Source organism: Antechinus flavipes, chromosome 1, assembly GCF_016432865.1.
Source record: "Antechinus flavipes isolate AdamAnt ecotype Samford, QLD, Australia chromosome 1, AdamAnt_v2, whole genome shotgun sequence".
Classification (NCBI taxonomy): Eukaryota; Metazoa; Chordata; class Mammalia; order Dasyuromorphia; family Dasyuridae; genus Antechinus; species Antechinus flavipes.
Window position 1 is genome coordinate 34,206,374 of NC_067398.1, and position 19,869 is coordinate 34,226,242.

The following is a 19,869-nucleotide window of genomic DNA, read 5'->3' on the forward strand; positions in this document are numbered from 1 at the left end:
TCTTTGGATACCCAGCCCTGAGCACAGTACCTGGAAAAGGGTAAGAATTTAATTGCTTGCTGATTTTTTATATACACAGGAAATATGCCCACCCCTGCTTACATTGCCATATTGCCCTTGAGGAATATTTTCTGGGCCTCAATTTTCTTATTTGTCTAATGAATGGCTTGGAATAGATGATCTCTAAGGTCAGGGAATAAGCAATCTGGGGAAGTTCTCCCTAGCAAGGGGCTTTCAAACTTTGCTGGAAATACCACAGAGGGATTTTTGATCAGTCATGGGTGGACTACTTTGTCCTGGATATTCTTTCCAACTCAGATTTTGTGTTTTTAAATATTCCTATTCCTTCTAGCTTTTTGATTTTGTAATGAAGAGCAGTATCACTGAGCCCAGTGCAAATTTAAAATCCTTACATTCCATTGATCCTCATTAATTTCCAACTTAATTCCAGTTTGAACCTAAGAAGTTTTTTTTTAATCAAACAGGGACTATGGTGATCTGGGTATAGCAGTATAAGCATACTCACAAAATATTTGTTCATCAAGATATGATTTTTAAAAAGACTATTAATCAAGCTGGTATGAATAATTTATTGGTAACATCTAGATGGCAGCCTCTCATAGCCCCAATGCTTTGCTAAGTTGTCAAAACTATAAGTTTTTTAATGTCCTTTCAGGTTAAATTTAAATCATTCCAATTATTAGCTTAAGTTTCTAAGAGCAATATACAAGAAAAACACAAAAACAAACACATGCTAGGTGATTAAACATTGGACTTGGAAGTTAGGACAAAAGAAGTTCAAATTCTGATTTAGACACTTAACAACTGTGTGACATTGGGATAAATTACTTGGTCTCAGTTTCCTCAACTGTAAACAGCATTTATCTCCCAAACTTGTTAGGTGGATTAAATGAGATTGTATTTGTGAAATCATTTAGCACAGTGGGTAGAGCATGGTAAGTGCTTAATAAATGCTTCTTTCCTAAAAATGAAACACTTTTGTTTTTGTCTGACTGTGACACAATTTTGGGATTTTCTTGACAAATAAACTGAAGTGATTTGCCATTTCCTTTTCTAGCTCGTTTTACAGATGAGGAAACCAGGGCAAACAGGGTTAAGTGACTTACTCAAGGTTACACAGGCAGTATCTGAAGCCAGATTAAAAAAAAATTAATAGCATTTTATTTTCCCAAATATATGCAAAGATAGTTTTCAATATTCATTTTTGCAAAACCTTATGTTCCAAATTTTCTCCCTCTCTCTCCCCCTCCCCAAGAGATCAAACAATCCAATATAAGTTAAATATGTACAATTCTTCTAATCATATTTCCATATTTGTCATGTTGTGTAAAAAAAATCAGATCAAAAGGGGAAAAAGCATAAGAAAGGAAAAAAAACCAAGTAAACAAATAACAACAAAAAGGTGAAAATTCTATGTTCTGATCCACATTCAGATTTCATTGTCCTCTCTCTGGATGTGCATGGCACTTTCTATTGCAACTCTTTTTGAATTATCTTGAATCACCTCATTGTTGTAAAGAGCCAAGTCCATCACAGTTAATCATCCCATAATCTTGTTGTTACTATGTACAATGTTTTCTTGATTCTGCATCAGTTCATATAAGTCTCTCCAGGCTTTTCTGAAATCAGCCTGCTCATCATTTCTTATAGAACAATATACATTCATATATCACAACTTATTCAGCCATTTCCCAACTGAGAGACATCCAACTCAATTATCAGTTCTTTCCCACTCCAAAAAGGACTGCTATGAAGTCAGATTTGAATTGAGGAAGATGAGTCTTCCTAAATCCAGGCCAGGCACTCTATCCATTGTGCCATCTGGCTGGTCCCTACATAAATGAAACCAGCTACATAGAAATAAAGTAATTAAAATATTTTTTAAAAATTCAAAGATCCCTCATTAAGAACTACTTCTCTAGAAACTCACCTGAAGCTTTTTTTTTTTTTTAGCATATTACACTAATAATAAAATAGACCCCAAGTCTATTGCTAGGTAGGTAAAATGATGAACTGAGTGCAAAGAGACAGGTTTCAGCATGTGTTTCTGTGATATATTTAGAATAAACAGCACAAACTTATTAAGTTCCCACCACAATGGACAGATGTGGAGGATACACAGAAGAATAAGACATAGTTTATGCCCTCAAAGGCTAGGAAATATAGTAAATATAGCTCTTGGTTTAGAGTCAGGAAGACAGCTTCAAATCTGGTCTCTGATGCTTCTTAGTTCTGTGACAAATCACTTAACCCCGCTTACTTCAGTTTCTTTATGTGTTAAGTGAGATGGAGAGGAAAAGGGCAAATCATTCTAGTATCTCTGCCAAGAAAACCTTAAATGGGGTCACAAAAATCAGATATGACTGAGAAACTGAACAATAATGTTTTCAAATGATTTAAAATGTCGCTGGCATAATGGATACAGCCCCTTCTGGAAATATATATGGTGTAAAAGAAAGTGCATAGTCTTGGAATCAAGAGAAATCTGGGTTCAAGTATTACATAACTCAGATACTTGCCAATTGGGTATGAATGAAAAAAAGAATGTATTAACTACTCACTATTTGCCCCAAACTGTACTAAGTACTGGGGATTTCAAGAGAACTAGTGAATTACTCCTTGCTTACAGGGAATTCAGAGCTTAACCCGGGGGGGATGACACAAAGAAGGAAGTTAAGGAGCAGGACAGATGGCAAAACCCAGAAAGATCTAAGAATGGTACAGCAGGGCTGATGGCAAGACCTAAGAATTCTAAAGATACTGCAATGAGGACTAACTGGGGTTCTTAGGGAGTTGGCCAGATGATGGCTCTCCAGGATCTAAATGGGCACTGGGAAAGGGCAACTGGTGATATAATCACTTAACCTTACTTAGTTTCAATTTCTTCATATGTAAAATGTGAATTAGATTATCTAGCTTACAAGGTTTCTGTATTGAGGATCAAAAGAAATAATGTTGACAAAGCATTCTGCAAAAACTAAGGCCCAATATAAATGCCTCTTAGTATTTCTCTTGGGAGACAAACACTACACAGTAAGAGGTAGGACAGGTCAGGTGCCCCATGAAGGGAATTCATGAAAGATAAGGCTTCAGAATTCAGGTGAAGGAGAACCCCTGAAGTTTCTCAAGGAAGGCTTCAGAGAAGAAGGGCTTGAGCTGAGAGTTTGACCCATGAATCTCTCAACATTCCCACAGATCTGGAGAAAGAATCAGTGGGCTTCTGGCTACTGTTATCTGGAATAGTCAGCCCTCCACCCCAAATCTTCCAAGTCAGTGGAAACTTTTATCACTTTGACTCTATTTTGCTTAAGTCACTCCCTGAAAACCAGGCATGATTAGTGAGAATTGTCTTCCTTCATGAAAACATTAACAATTCTTTTTCTCTGCTTGGTTATTTTAAATACTTATAATGCTATCAGCACATAACCGCAGATGAAGGCTGCTTAATGGACATATAATGTTATATATGACTGATGGAGCCCCTGGGAAATTAAAACATTAAGAAAACCCATATTTTACTATTATTCTTCTCCCCACTTCCTTTAGTTGCTGAAAACAAGATTTAGGGCAGGTGGTTAGTACCTGAATCTTTACAGATAATTAGTTGGTAGATCGACCACTGGGTATAATCCTGATGCTGCATAATTGGATTTGATACTATTCTAAATATGTTCATTTTGGATATTTTAGAATAAGGATATATTTTCTCAATGCATCATGCTTAAAAATGATATGCAATAAAGATGCAGAGGAAAAAATTCTGCCATCCACCTTTTCTATTCAGCATAATATATTTAATACGGATCCAGGGTAAGGAGGTAGGTGGATAAGATATGTGGCAATGGGTTTGCTGTTTAGAATTTGGGGAAAGCTGAGCTGTATCACTTCTTCTACTTTGTCATCTTGATTATTCCATAGAATTTCCCATTTGTCCAAGTGGTTCCAATGGGTCTAAGTACTCACCAAAAGGTGAGCAGATGAGCTAAAAGTGCAGATGGCATCATAGGATCACAGAATTATAGAGTTAGAACCGGAACAGACTTTGGAGATAATTTAATCCAATCTCTTACAGATGAGTAATATGAAGTAGAAATTAACCATTTTATTTCATATGAATGATTTCTCTCTAACCTGTAGGCAAGTGACTTGACTTCCCTAGGCCTTAGAGAGAATTTCATCTCTTACTGCTTACTGACCTTACTGAGGGTCACCTTGTAGCCTTAGATCTATGATTTTAGTGTAGGTAACTTTCCCATGCAGAAACTCCTACCAACACAGATCAGCAACTGTTCTCTACAGTTGTCTGGATCCCCAAGAAGTCAAGTAATTTTGTCAGGAACATACAATTATTGTGTACCAGATGTGAGACTGAAACTCAGCTCTCCCTAACTCTAAGGCTAGCTGTCTCTGGTTCCTCTTCCTCTCTATTGTCATCACACCACTATCCTACCACCACTATCCCCATCATCATGTATTTTATTTTATCTATGATATCACACAGAATACCTGGCAAGGCAATTTCTTCTACCAATAAACTATTTCTCACTGTCTTATCCTTCCATTGAAGTTCAAATAGAGATTTTGAGATGCTCCTGCCTTGCAATTCCTTCACATTTAATGTTCAATACAGGATTGTACAAGTGAATAACAACAACAGCAACAAAACCTGCTTTCTGTAGTTGAATCAAAGCAGTAAGTGGAAAGTTTAGCTTCTATAGGCTCAGTGTTGGTCAATTAGCTTTATGTGCCAAGCATGATGCTAAGTATTGGAGATAAGAAGAAAAACAGTCCCTACCTTAAAAAAGCAGTCTATTGAGGGTTACCACTCTGTCCGGACGTTATGTCCAGACCATTATGTCTGGACAAGACGTATACAGGATAAATTCATGGGTATCATCTGACAGGGAGGACATAAAACAAGGGGGAAAGTATCCTCAATCCAAGATGAGCAGCAATGGGATGTTATGTACTTCATCCCATTCTCAAAACTCTGACTCTCCAGTCAGGGGTCTATACTTTGAAAACTTTATATTTCATGCAGCTTGAAGATTATAAGTATTTTAGCTAGAGAGTCATTCTTAATTTTTACGAATTAATTTTATTGTTATACGTTGTAGGGCAGTCTGAAACAAGACTCAGTTCCAGAATAGCATATTGGTTTAGTTCTCCAGGATATTTTGAGGTTATTATTATTTATTCTTATTTCCTCATTATTAACTCCTCTTTCTTTCATTACTCCCATTAGATATTGACAGTTTTAAAGTTTGTCTATAACATGATCTCATTTGAGCTTCACAACTCTGTGAACTAAGAAAAATAAATGTGTAAGAGAAAACTGAAATTAGCCTATGGGCACAGAGCTGCCAGAGCAATCCAGGGCTTCACAACTGGTCTACTAGGCCAGGCTGCTTCTCTAAAATGGAATCTACAAATTAACCCGAACCACGGGTCTGTCCCTGCTTCAGAAGATTAAAGACTCTGAGGAACAGATTCAGTTTGGCTTTATATTCTGCTTATTAACAATAACCAGCATTATGTAAATGCTTTCAGAACTGGCATTATGTAAAGTGCCTTACAAATATTACCTCATTAGATTCTCCCAATGGCCCTTGGGCAGTATTATCTATTATCACCCTAGTTTTATAGTTGAGGAAACTGAGGTAGAGATAAAGCAAAAAGCTCAGGGACAATAGCATCACAACTACTAAGAATCTGAGGTCGCTTTTGAATCCAGGTCTTCCTGATCCCAAGTTCAAGGATTCTATCCACTTTGCTACATTGTGTCTCTTAGTTGATGGATGTCTAGTAATTAAATGGCAAAAGCACAAAAAAATCTTTACTGCCTGAAGGGGCGTTAGATAAGTCTTTTTAAAAATGAGGTGTTGAAAACATACCAATTGGTACAACCAATTTTTTTTAAACACCAAATCATAATATTCTTGGGTATCATATTCTTTCTCTCTCTCTCTCCTGAAAATAACCCTTTATTTTAAGAGGAAAGTGGTTGGACAAGCAAAATACTAAGCAATTATCAAACAGAAACTGTTGTACGTTGCATATAATTGACAGTAAATGTAACTAACGTGCAATCTTGCTGGCTTTAAGTAGATGCCAATCGAAATAACACTCTAGTTGAAGATTTACAAGACTCTTCTTTTTAATTTTAACTAAGCCAGTGATTAGGCTAGTCTGGGCCATATTCATTTTAGGAATGGAGCCTCAATTAAATTCAAAGCATGTTTTATAAACGGTGAAGATTTGTTTCCCCAGATCTAGTCATCAGCCACGCCCTCTGCTCTCCCCATGCCCTCCATCCCAAATAAACACAACCAGTGGTGGTTTTTGGGTTGGAATCCATTTCTTAGGGGACAATCCAAATGCTATTATCCAGGTGAAAGTGAGTGTGTAAGATATTGCTCCCTACCGTTAATCTCGGTCTCCTCCAACACTGGAACAAACATCTTCAGTCTTTTTAGAGCTATCCCAAGAACAGCAGTTTCCAACCATTCGGGTACCTTTTTATTACTGACTGATCCCCTTTTGCAACCAAGTAATTCATCTCATTCGTAAGTACTAATGCTTTAGCTCAGGCTGCCTGATGACCAACTCTGAAGTAAGACAAAATGTTAACCATTTCCAACTGGCTGACCTCTGAGAGGCACAGAAGTAATCAATCTGCTTTAACTTTTTAAAAAAGTATTCTCTAAAATTCTCTTTAAAAAAGTCTTCTTGACTAAATACTTAATAGGAAACCAACTTTTACTAGAAAGTAAACAAAAACCATTATGGGAATCATGCATGGTCATTAAGAGAAGTTAGGAATATTTGAAAAAGCATTGCCTGGACTTGGTTTCAAATCCCACTGTGATGATTCCTTACCATCTGTGTGACTTTGGATAACCTCTGGACTTCACTTTCCTCATCTGAAAAATGGAATATTTGGACTAGATGACCCCTGATGTTCCTTTTAGTTCTATGATATATGTGTATATATATGCATATATATGTGTATATATATATATATATATATATAATATACACGTGTGTATACATACATACATAGATATAATTCATATCCCTACAGGAAACCTTTATCTATGATTATCAAATTCACAAGGACACGCCACAGTGAGAACACAGGTTCACTGTGAGAATATCTGATCAGTGGAGAGCAAGCTTGGAGTTAGGAAGTTCTGGGTCTTCTCTCTGACACATAATTAGCTCTGGCCAAGTTTCTTATCTCCTGAGTGCCTCAGGCAACTTTCTAAGACTAAATGGAAGAGTGCAGATCAGCTTTGGCAAAGTATTTCCTTTGTAGGAGTTTCAGATATCTATGAAATCAAAGGTCTTTCCTGTAAGCTAAGGTAAGCTGAGGTGCCTACTTAGAAAGAATACCTGGTTACAATATGAAAAACTCAGATGAAACAATGTGCCATCTTTCCACCCAAAACTTTGGTCCCTTCTGGGGACAGCAGTCTTTCAACATTCAAGTAGCTCACACCCTGCTTTTTTTAAGGTATAGGTTATATCTTCTGCCTCAGAAGAAAGTTATTAGTCTAGAAACAGTAATTGCAAAATGACATTTCTATTAGTCAACAGGAGATGTGGGGATCATACAGGTCAGGTTTCACACAATCTCCTGTCTTTGTCTTGTGTACAATGGGGTAATGATGATTTAAGGGGAAAGGAAAGGAGAAAAGGAGAGAGGGAGAGGGCATATGAATGGTAGAAGACTTTTTAAGTCACCAAAACTTGTAATTTCATTCTCTACAAAATGTCTTGTCCTCTCACCATCTTTCACTGGGACTAATGTAAGAGTTTCCTATTGATCTTTCTATCTTAAATCTCTCTCCACTTTGCTACTTTCATCCTTTATCTTAAAGGGGTTCAAAATGACATCACTCTTTTGGGGGTCAAGGCACAATGTGTCTGCCTATGGTTGCTCTGCCCAGCAGGATGATGTGCTCCACCACATCAGGCATAAACAGTCCATATAAGTCCATGTAAGCTTCATTTTAATTCTTCCTGCCATCCTTAATTGCCAAAGCACACATCTACTTCATTCACATCCCTTACTCCACTGGCTTTTTACCTCATTAGGATCAGTTATAAACGTCTTTGTTTGACATCCAAAGCTTTTAAAAACATGGCATTTTTTTTTTTTTTAGCTCTCCAGAGATCTTATATTCTCTCCACATACTTATTGGTCCAGCCATATTAGCCTGGGGGATACTCTGTTGAAGGGTGATGCTTCAACTCTGCACATTGGTGAAGAGGAATACAATGCTCTCACTTTTCCCCTCCACCTTTGAGAATCCCCAGATTGCCTCAAGATACGCTTCAAAGAAGGTTGCTCCTTCTTTCATTCCCTTTCAACTACTAATGCCTTCCCTTTTAAAGCTATCTTACACTTATTCGTTTGATGTTTTCTATGTAGCTATATCTTAATGTACATGTTCTCTCTTCAAATGTAAGCTCCTTGAGGGCATGGATCATTTTTACCTTTTCACTGTATCCCCAGTCCTTAGTCCATAGAGAGTTTAATAAACGCGTATTAGCTTGCTTGCTTGAATTATATAACAAACAACAAAATCTTACCTTTTACAATTGCTTTGTTCAAGCTTTTGTTTCTGTTTATATTTTTTCTTTTAGGGGAGGAAAAGCAAATTGCACAAGTTGAATGGCACATGCAATATTTTCCTTTAATTAAATGGCTCACATGTACATACTGGACATGTTGGATGAGAAAAGGACATTGCTCATACCTCCAGTTCTAACTCATCTCTGTCCATCTCCTGATGGATGCTTCCCATGTAGTCATTTGGATCATAGTATTCATGAGCAGATGAATGCCTAAGAAGATGGAACAAGATTTAGGTTGTTTCAAGCATCATTTTCATTAATCCTCCCCATGTGTCATGGCAAATACATGATAGGGCACTGTGATCACTTCTCTGCAAATGGAAATGTGAGGGTTGTTTTTTTCCCTCTTCCTTTTGGAGGCACAGTTGTATATATATCGTTCATGGATGTTTGATGGGAAAGGAAGTATTTTCTATCATGGACTCCTGAAATATTTGGGGGACATGAGGTTGCTTGTAATTAGGAGGCTGTACTTGGACTTCTGGGAAGATATATTTCAGAGGAGGAAGGGCTATGAAACAGGAGAGCAGCCCCAGCTGACTGCTTGGCCCAAGGCAAGTGCTCAAAATTAAAGTTCTCTTCTCTTCTCAGGTTCACTGCCTTTCTCTGGGCTAGACACTATAATGTAGCCATCACTAAAACACTGCTAAGGTCTTAGAAAAACAGGAGCCTCCTTCCAGTGAAGGAAATTTGGACCATCAAATCATGAATTTAGAGGAAGACGAGACTCTGAAAGTCATGAGAATGAGGAAATTGAGACCCAAGAAGTAAAATGCCTGTCCAAACTCACAAAGGAAGTGAAGAGGCAGAGCCAGGAGTGAAAGCCAAGTTCCAGTATACCATGCTGTCTCCCTGCATACAGAGTGACTCATGAAACCCATCCTTTAAGCCTGTAACACTGTCCACTGAGATCTGGAAGAGTTCAGGCCATGGAGACAGGGAGCTCAGGAGTGTGAAGGTGCGAGTAGCGAGTGTCTTAACCTCTCCCACTGCCAGCTGGGATGGCATTCTTTCTCAATTAGCTTTGGCTCCTCCAGGTAGGAGGGCACCTGTTTTCAGAATCCTGCCAAGGCATGGGGGAGGATGCTTATATGGATGCAGACGGCTCCCATTATCCTGACTGGCTGGCTGAGGATCTTTAGTACTCCCAGGTTAATGCTGTAATCAGTTAGTTCTCATCTTGCCTCCCAAGCACTTACATTGGAAACAACAAGCCAGAAGTGAAATAGCATTTTAAACAAGCAACGGCTTTCAATTTTCTGGCCTTACTAGGCAAACCGACTACTCGTACTTATGGGGCTTTTAGCGGTGAGGATGGTGCTGTCCAGCCATCAGCTTAATGGTCTCCATTAAATCCCAGAACCCTCCATGGTAACCAACATGATATATTGGCTTCTGACCTTATAACTGAGAATCTGGATCATTTTGACCTCTGAGGTTGTTTGGCTATTTCTAAATCCCCTGGGAGATTAGAGGATGGGGGTCAGACTCAATGTAAAAGTAACTTTTCCTGGAGGAAAGAAGGCATTCACTTTCAAGGCTCCTATCATTGTCAGCTCAGTGGCTGAGTGCCTAAGAATACTTATTATCAACAATGAGGAACAAGGCCATTTAGCAAATGGGTAGGTTATTCTGGACTCCAAAAGGCTCACAACACTGGGGTCAGACCACTTAGTTTCAGAAAATGAGAAGTTTCCTCATGTGTCAAATGGTAGTGAACTTGCAAACAAGTATATGGCAGTCGAGATCAATATTTCTCTGGAATTTTATATAGGAAGAATCTCTTTTGTGCTCAGGTGTGAAAGGACATGCTGGCCAATAAACTAACATCCATTTTTAGTCTATAGTGAGCCTCTGAAAGGAAGTATTGCACAGTGGATAGAGAGCAGACCCATAATCAGATATATAATGGCTTATGTGGCTCTGGGCAATTAATTTATTTAGCCTCTCTGTGCCTCAGGCAATTAATATTATAATCTGCAAAGCAGGGCTGATCTGCTCTGAAAGAGACCTTCTTTGTCTGGAGTTTTCTAACTTCCCCACTACTCTTTACCCTTCTCTCTTTAAAAAAAAATTTCAACATTCATTTTTTTTTTTTTATATTTTGAGTTTCAAATTCTTTCCCTCATTCTCACCCCTTTCCCATCTACTGAGATGGCAAGCAATTTGATATCAATTATACATCTAAAGTCACACAAAATATATTTCCATATTAACCAAATTGGAAAAAAAAAGAAGCAGCAGGAAATCTAAAGAAAGTGAAAAAAATCTGCTTCAATCTGCATTCAGAGTTCATCAATCCTTTTTTGGAATTGTCTTAGGTCATTATTTTGATCAGAGTAGCTAAGTCTTTCCCAGTTCATCATCCTTACACTGTGATTGTTGGTATTGTATACAATGTTCTCCTAGTTCTGCTCACCTCATTTGCATCAGTTCATGTAAATCTTCCCAGATTTTTCTGAAATTATTCTGCTAGTTAGTTCTTATAGTACCAAAATACTGCATGACAGTCATATACCATCGGGCCATTTTTCCAACTGATGGATGTCCCCTCAATTTCTAATTCTTTACCATCACAAGAATTACTATAAATTTTTTGTATGTCTTTTTTTCTTTTATCTATTTGGGATATAAATTTAGTGTTAATGTTGATGGCTTCAAGGTATGCTTGGCTTTTTTGGGCATAGTTCCAAACTGTTCTCCAGAATGGTTGGATTAGTGCCCTAGTGTCCCTGTTTTGTTTTTTGTTTGTTTTTTTTGTTTTGTTTGTTTTTTGCTGAGGCAATTGGGGTTAAGTGACTTGCCCAGGGTCACACAGCTAGGAAGTGTTCAGTGTCTGAGACCATATTTGAACTAAGGTCCTCCTGACTTCAGGATTGGTGCTCTATCTACTGCGCCACTTAGCTGCCCATTTGTTTTTTTTTTTTTTTTTTTTTTTTTTTGCGACACACCAGAATTTCTAATTTTCCTTTTCTGTTATGTTAGCCAATATAACTAGCATGAGGTGGTACCTCAAAGTATCTTGAATTTCCATTTCTGTGATCAGTAGTAATTAAGAGCATTTTTTCAAGTGATTATTTTAAACGTTGATTTCTTCTTCTAAAATTGCCTGTTCTTATCCTTTGACCATTTATCAGTTGGGGAATTATTCTTATTTTTATAAATTTGACTCATTTTCCTAAATATTTAAAAAATGAGACTTTTATCAGAAAAACCTACTATAAATTGGTCCCCCATTTTGTGCTTTCTTTCTAATTTAGATGACATTGGTTGTGCAAAAACTTTAATTTCATGTAATGAAAACCATCCGGTTTTACTTCCTGTATCCTTTTCTATTTCCTGTTTGGGTTATGAATCTATAGGTCTAATGACCTATAGATAAATTTTTTCATGTGCCTCTAATTTACTCATGATATCACTGTTTAGTTTTAAATCACTTACTCATCTTGGCTTTATCTTGATAAATGGTATTGAGATGTTGGTCTGTGTCAAGTTTTTGCCAAACTACTTTCAAGCTTTCCCAGCAATTTTTGTTAAATGGTAAGCTCTTACCCTCAAAACTTGAATCTTTGGGTCTATCAAACACTAGATTACTATGGTTATTTACTATTGAGTATTGTGTACTTAATCTATTGCACTGATCCATTATTGTAGTCCAAGGTGCTTCTTGCAAATCATATCTTTGTAGGCTTTGGTTGCCTCATGTGTAAAAAATTGGTCCTTGGACTAGATGGTCTTTGGACCTCTGCAAAAAGAGTGGGTGGGCAGGGTCATTCATCAATGTATAGTAACCAAATATTTGAGTTATTAGCACATGGGGCTCAAATGTAGGTAAGATGGATGCAAATGGGGTCAAAAGAAAGAAAATCTATTATCTCCAGGCTCTTTTTTATACTCCATGTGCATATGTCTTTAAACAAATAAAGATCATTTCTCTGAGTTGTAACTACAAAATCCTCAAATTATCATTTGGAGTGATTAAATTTTATTCTGAAGCTTCTTTGACAACATTTGTAAGTAATTTTGCTCCTAGAATATAATGTGAGTAACTCCGCTTCAGGGTTATAATAAAGTAATTAATATGTGGGAACAGAATGGAACAGTTCAGAGCAGGCTACAATTTATTGCCTCCATAAACAATAAAGTTAAACAGAGGCAACTCAAAGGAGAATTACAAGAAGCATTAATTTTTTTTCCACATGGAAGGAAAAAATAAAGCTGTAATGATTTGATGATGTAATAAATATAACAAGTCACATTTTCAGTAATTTATTGTTTCATTACTTACTCTTCAGGCAAGAGATATGGATCCAATACTGGTGGGGTGGGGGATGCCATCTTAGTCAGTGCCATGATATGCTCAAAGGTGATGTCAGTTTGGGTGCCCATATCTACCAGCTGGGAGTCTAGTGAAGGAGTAAACATCTTTGTTCGAGGGGTCCGTCTTAAGACCTGGACAACAATGGGTTCTTTGGCTGTCTTGAAAGCTTCCACAGCTTGATCATGGGTTGCTTTGGATAAATCCTTCCCATTCACCTGTTAAAACAGTTAAGAAAACAAAATTGGACTTTAAACCAATGATGAAACCCTTGTAAAAAAATGAATGAGAAATGAAATCTACAAGTGTGAAAAAATAAAGGAAAAAAACATAAAAATGTTTTATAATCGTATCCATTTCAGTTTTCTGCAATATCACTGACAGTCATTATCTTTGGGCTACAGTTGAATAACTGGACCCCAATGATTCAAAGGCAGGCAGCAGAATGGGGAGGATTTGAACCCAAGTTTATTGCTGTTTCCATTGACCCATGATATTTATGCTAGGTAACAAGAGAATTAAAGATGGGTCAATATGAATGCAAAATCTGAATTAGGATAATAAAATACTCTTTTACTCTAAAAGAAATAACTTCATTTTCATAAGCTTGACTTTTCTCTCTCCCGCATCCCTCATGGCCAATCTTTTAAAATTTCATTTGTATAATACCTCTTCCATCCAGCTCTTTCTTTCCATCCACGTGATTCTAGCTCTCACCATATCTCATTTGACTTACTGTAGCAGTTTCCTAACTGGTCTCCCTCTCAAATCTCCCCCCTTCCCATTGTATGCTCCAAACATCTGCCAAATATTCCTATAACACAGATCTGAGCTCAAATTCCCTATTGTCTGGAGGATACAATTAAAAACTCCTCTGTTTGATATTTAAAACCCTTCACAATCTGATTCTAATTAGTTTCTAGTATCATTATACACGACTCCTTTTCGCATCATCTCTATCCCAGTTAAAGTAGGTGACATTATTACTCATACATGCTCATTCATCTCCCATTTCCAGGTCTTTGCACAGGCTGTCCCTCATGCCTGCAATACACTCCCCTCTCACCCCTGCCTCCCAGAATGCTTAGCTTCCTTTAATGTAAAGCTCAAGTGCCTACACTAACCCATTCCTGATCCCCTCAGCTGCTAGTTTCTACATTTGAAACACTTTGAATTTACCTTTTAGTATATTTTAGTATTTTTAATATGTTTGTAAAAATATAAACAAAGTAATGGAAAGGAGGGCAGCAAGGTATCGGCAAAAGATATGTGGAAAGGCCCTGCTACATGGAATTAAGTTTAATTTTCCTTGTCATATCCCAGAAGATTCTGTTATAGGGAACTAGACAGACTGATTTTCAACAATACAGCTGAGGCAAAAGGCAATCCCTTTGAAGGTAAGATTTGTTTCAGTTCTGTCTTTTTGAACAATGTTAACACATATTATTAAATGCTTGTTGATTTAGGCAAAGAAAAATTCACTCATATAAGCATAATTTAACACTCTTCCCTTTTCCCTCCTCCCTCTTATTCCTTGATATGAATCGAGGGAAAATCTTCAGTTAAAATTTTTCTACTATAGATACATACCTCTTGGCCATATACAAGGAACATACAATGAGTGAGTCCCCAAACTGAACAGAAGAAGGATAAAGTACTGGACTGACTTCGGAAAATTGTAATGTTCTTTTAAATGCCACAAAGCATTTCTTTGCAACAGAGACCCAGGACCATTATTCTTCTAGTAAAATATTGTTTTGAACCACTGGACACTACATATGTCAGAGTTGGAGATAAGCAAAGAACAATGCAGAAGTGCACTATATATGTGAGCTGGCTGAAGCACATTCCAAATAAAGACTTATGTAAAAGAAGCAGAGTAAAGGATGTCATCTGAGAAAGAGATGATTGGAAAGCATGATGGGATATTGGTCATGGAGCAAGAGAAACATAACATATGGATAGTTGGTCTGTTCCATCAGCATCCATGCAATTCATGAAAAGAAAACATAAGGATGGACTCCAAATCATGGCCAAGAGTGATGCAGGGTGGGAAGGTATGAATAGAGAATGATCTGCATGGGTGGATGGTTGAATTACAAGTACCACCATAAATAAGACCATACTTCCATATATGTATTGAAATTTAATTATAAACTAGGGATTTTGATCCTCATGACAACCCTATGGAATTAAGTAACATGATGCTATGTCCCCACGTAATAGCCAAGAAAACACTGGCTTATAGGTTACATTATTTACCCAAAGTCACATAGCTAGACAATTACAAAATCGGGAATTGAATTTAATTCTTCTGACATCTCCTCCAAGACATTTTGTCAAACTGTATAGTATTAAACTATGTCCCAAAAATGATGTTTTGCTTTTTGGCAATAAATTGGAAATTAGTGATGTAGTGATCATACACCACACAACCAACTCCTTGTCATGAATTTCTTTAACTTTCTTAATTCTCTTGGATGAACAACATGTTCCCTGAGAGTCCGAAGAATATTTGTGCGAAGAATATTGTGAAGGAGTTTTGGGCTGAGTCTTTCAGATTATTATAATTTATAAGCTCATTCTTCATATTAATGCATTTGGTGGATGCTATTTGGCACACTTTTTATTTATAATAACTTTCCTTTACTTAAAAAGCTTGCAAGTTTTTTGAGCTGTCCTTACGAATAAGATGCAGAAAGCTTCCTTCTGTTTCTACTTGTCCAAGCAGAACATGGACATTGATTCTTGCAGCTGTTTTTCTACTTTCTCTTAAATACATCAACTCAGGGCCTATTGGGACAAGGAGAACTCTGAATTGGCAACTTTGCACAAATGCCTTGTAAATAACAGTTGGGTTGAAGAATTGATGATGGTCTCTTTCCCTTTAATGAAGCCTTAACTAAATTACAACAGCCGAGTAAGTATTAATGATTTGGATTCAATCCATTTAAGTAATTTACTTTCACTGGTGATGGCTTTGGGCAAAAGGGGCTGCGGGCCACAAATTGCTGAATGTACCAGTGAGTAAACTTAAGGCTCAACCACAGAAATCTGTCCATCCAAAGTCACAGGTGACATGACTGTTTTAATATGGTAACTTGCACAAATTTGCCACCTCAAGTCACTGAGTAAATGAATCTTAAGGGACCATCAGGAGCCCACAATGACATGTAGTTCATACTTGGGCATCTCAGAGCTGTGGAACATGGAGGAATGAGGGCAAGACACAGAGCAGGGGTGGTGGGACTGGCTTATCTGAAGTGTGAAACAACAGAAAGACAACAATCAGTTAGCAGATCTGTGTTCAAATCCTGCTGTTGTCTCATTACTCTAGTGATCTTAATTCTGACTTTTTGCATCAGTTTCTCCTTTTGTAAATTGAGGTACTTGGATCAGAAGGATTCTAAAGTGCTTTCTAAGATCTCTGATCCTTAATCCTCTGACCTATGAGGTAGCTAGGATGGGGGAGTGGATAGAATACTGGCTCTGGAGGCTGAGAGATCTGACTTCAAATCTGAGTTCAGGCACTTTATAGCTTTGTGATTCTGGGAAAGTCATATAATCTCTGTTCTGTAAAATGGGAATAATACTAGCACCTACCTCTCAGAGTTTTTGTGAAAACCCAATGAGATCATATTTTTAAAGAACTTGGCAGACAGAAAATATTAATTATTATTATTATTACTTTGTAAGGAACCCAAAAAGGCGATATAAGGGAGAGACTCTGTTAGGAACAAGGAAAACAGAGATGGGAAGGGGAAGGAGACTGGAGAAGGAAAAATGGGAAATCAGGTGGGTATGGAGCTGAACAGTAGGATGAGAAGACAATGTCAGGGAATTCCCATGAGGGCTAATGATCCACCCTGCATAATCTGCAGTTCAGCCTTAATTTGATAACATAAAAGCAAATTAATGTTATATTTCACACAATTCAAGCAGCTTTTGTCCTATTCAAATTTAGAATTTTGGAAATTGATGCAAAACTAAGTATATGGTATGAACATAAATCCAGCAGCCTGGCTGACTTTCATTATCTGTATTTAAGTATTTACTGAGCACTCTTTACTAGACATTTCACATAGCAGAAGAGTGTATCTCAAAGATAATTTCTGACCTTCCACCATCTAAAGTTAGCAGAGATATTCTTTCAGTTTTCCAAAAATCCTTTGCAGAAAAAAATCCTTGTTTCTCTACTCCCTCTTTTTACTTATCCTATGTTCATTTGCATTCATAAAGAGTAATTTTGTTACTACTCTGCTCAGTTATACATATAGTTTTTAAAAAGCTGTATGAACCTCTTTAATATTCTTTGAACATCAGAATGTTTGTGCTTGTTAATGACAATTCTGTTCACAAGAAGAAAATTTTTATTAAAAAAATTTATCAGTGGCTTATTATATGCTCTGAATTCTCCTCGTACCACATGACAGAAAGCCTAATATAATTAATCAACAAATATTTATTAAACATTTGCTATGTTTCAAACACTGTGCTAAGAACTAGGGATTTAAAGAAAGGCAAAAACAGTCAATGCCTTCATGCAGGTCCCTCTCAAATAGAATCAGAGAAACTGGGTTCAAATTCTGACTCCAATAAATTGCCAGACCATCTGAGTATTATTGGTTTCAGCTATAGAATGGCAATAGCAATATGTTTCACTAGTCAGTCACTTAATCAATAATCAATAAACAGTTATTAAATGTCTACTCTGTGCTAGGCACTAATCACCTTCCAGCAGATCTGGAACAAAGTAATGCTGTTCAAATGTAGGCAACTCTCATTATTATTATTATTATTCTCATTTGTTTTTGTTTTTCTGCTCATGACCTCAGTCCTGAAATTCTTGTAGTGTGCTTGAATAAGTGGAATGAGGTTTGTGTCCAGCCTCTAATAATGGTGGAAGGTGGTGAAATCCCTGGGCCACTTCCAAATGAATCTCAAGTTTCTGGGCTTACAGGAGAGGGAAATCAATATCTACCATGCCTGTTTTATTGTATTATTTATTTAATAATAATTTATTATTATTTAGTAGGGAACAAACATTTATTAAAATTATTTTGCCAATTTTAATGTACTACATAAATGCCATCTTTTATTATTATTATTATTATTATTTAAAAACAGTCTTCTTCCCATGTCACAACTTCTTTATATTCATAGTTCACCTCTGTCTTAGAGGTAAAATTCATGCCTTAGGATACTCAGTTGATGTATGACAAAAATCACTCTGAACAAGTTCACATCTATCATTATCAATGTCTGATCCATCTACTTAATCGGATTAACAAAGTGCTGATTTGTCAAAGTCCCATTTTGATTAGCAGTGTTCCTTTGATCAAGCCATTTTCTATATCAAATTGAGCCCAGCTGCTGCTTCCCTGAGTTACAGCTTGCAAACCCACAGTAGAACCATTCAGCATGAGTTTAAACAGCGCAATGAAAGACATGCATGAAAGACCTGGCAGGAGAAATTGTAAGCTGGAGAGTATTTCATGATGGCGCAGAACACCATCATGAAGACTTGGCAAACCATTCAACTGTTCTCTGAGCCATTTGATTATGAGAAACAAGTAAGACCCCTTTAAATCACTTTAGCTTGTGTATTTTCCCATGGCACTGAGACAACACAGAAAGGTAGCAGCCACTCTACTGAAGGCTTAGAGGAAAACCGTAAGGTAAACTCCAAAATGTTGTGGGATGGCACACACCATGTGCACAAATCATGGAATGTCATTCATCAACCATATGGATCAATCCATGGGCAACACGGTACAGGATTTCAATTATAAAGCTAAATGAAAATAATTTTGTTTCAGTTCATAAACAGTAAGGCCCTACTATGTGCCAGCATTAATAGAGAAGGAAATAATTTTCTTTTTTTGAGAATGTTTCTAGAGCCTTGTAATCTTTCTTATATACTTCACTAAATAATAAAACGTTAAGCTGAAAGGGGCTAAGCATTTAATTTTTATAAATTATAAAATAAAATTATAAATTTTATAAATTATCTCTTGTTTTTACATCACCTTCATTTCCACCAAAGAGCCATCCCTTGTAAACAAAAAATGAAAAAGGAAAAAACCAAAATGTTCTACAAAACTAACATATCAACTGACACAGAATTCTCTAATTCTGAAGACTGTGGCTTAGAAATATATAGAACCTTGTTTAAAGGATGCAAAGTGCTATGAAATTCATTTCATTTCTGACTGATTGACACTAAATGGGAAGCATTCCCAAAAGGATGCAGTATGGAGTAATATATAGGACGCTGTCTTTGGAGTCAGGGAGAGCAGAGTTCAAATCCTGCCACAGTCCTTGGAAGATGTGTGATCCTGGATCATTTTTCTAATGAAGAACCCAGTGGCTTCCAATGTCCTTTTTGCCCCTAAATCTATTATCCATATAACAAATATGCTTTGTAAGTTTTGAGGGATAATTCTGATTCTAGAAGCTGGGTTATTCTTGGGGATAGGATAGGATGGTTCTTGACCCTGTTGTAGTTTTTTTTTTTAAACACCAATAAACACATAAATATTTTCAGGTTAAACTCTTGAGGATGACTGAATACTAGAGTTCTGATCCTAGACTGTCAGAAAAAGCCTTAAGAACCTTGGCCTCTATTCCCCAAACAGCTTGATGCAGGTAGTTTAGGATATATTACATTTGCTTAAAACATGCACGCACGAACACACACACACAAATAAAAGGTGGGAAGGTGAGGGGAGTTCAGAACCATAGACAGCCATCCATACAGTCAAATTTGTTTTGAATTACCATGTACTCATAACACTTATTACACTGTCAGCTTGGAATCCCATAACTGAGAGCTTCCAAGAGGTGATGACTTCAGTTCATGTGATCAGCCAACCGAACATGACAAC

The 19,869-nt window shown here is 36.9% G+C and overlaps 1 protein-coding gene across 4 annotated transcripts in view; it reads right to left on the reverse strand.

The window, feature by feature from the left end:
* PDZRN3 (PDZ domain containing ring finger 3) overlaps positions 1-19,869 on the reverse strand; it is a 275,996-nt gene that overhangs the window by 16,948 nt on the left and 239,179 nt on the right. For all 4 annotated transcript variants that reach the window (XM_051980912.1, XM_051980938.1, XM_051980930.1 and 1 more), the window contains 2 exons: positions 12,953-13,200; positions 8,787-8,874 (listed from right to left, as the gene is read on the reverse strand). In XM_051980912.1, coding sequence (XP_051836872.1) covers positions 8,787-8,874; positions 12,953-13,200 — 336 coding nt within the window. The remainder of the gene's footprint in view (positions 1-8,786; positions 8,875-12,952; positions 13,201-19,869) is intronic.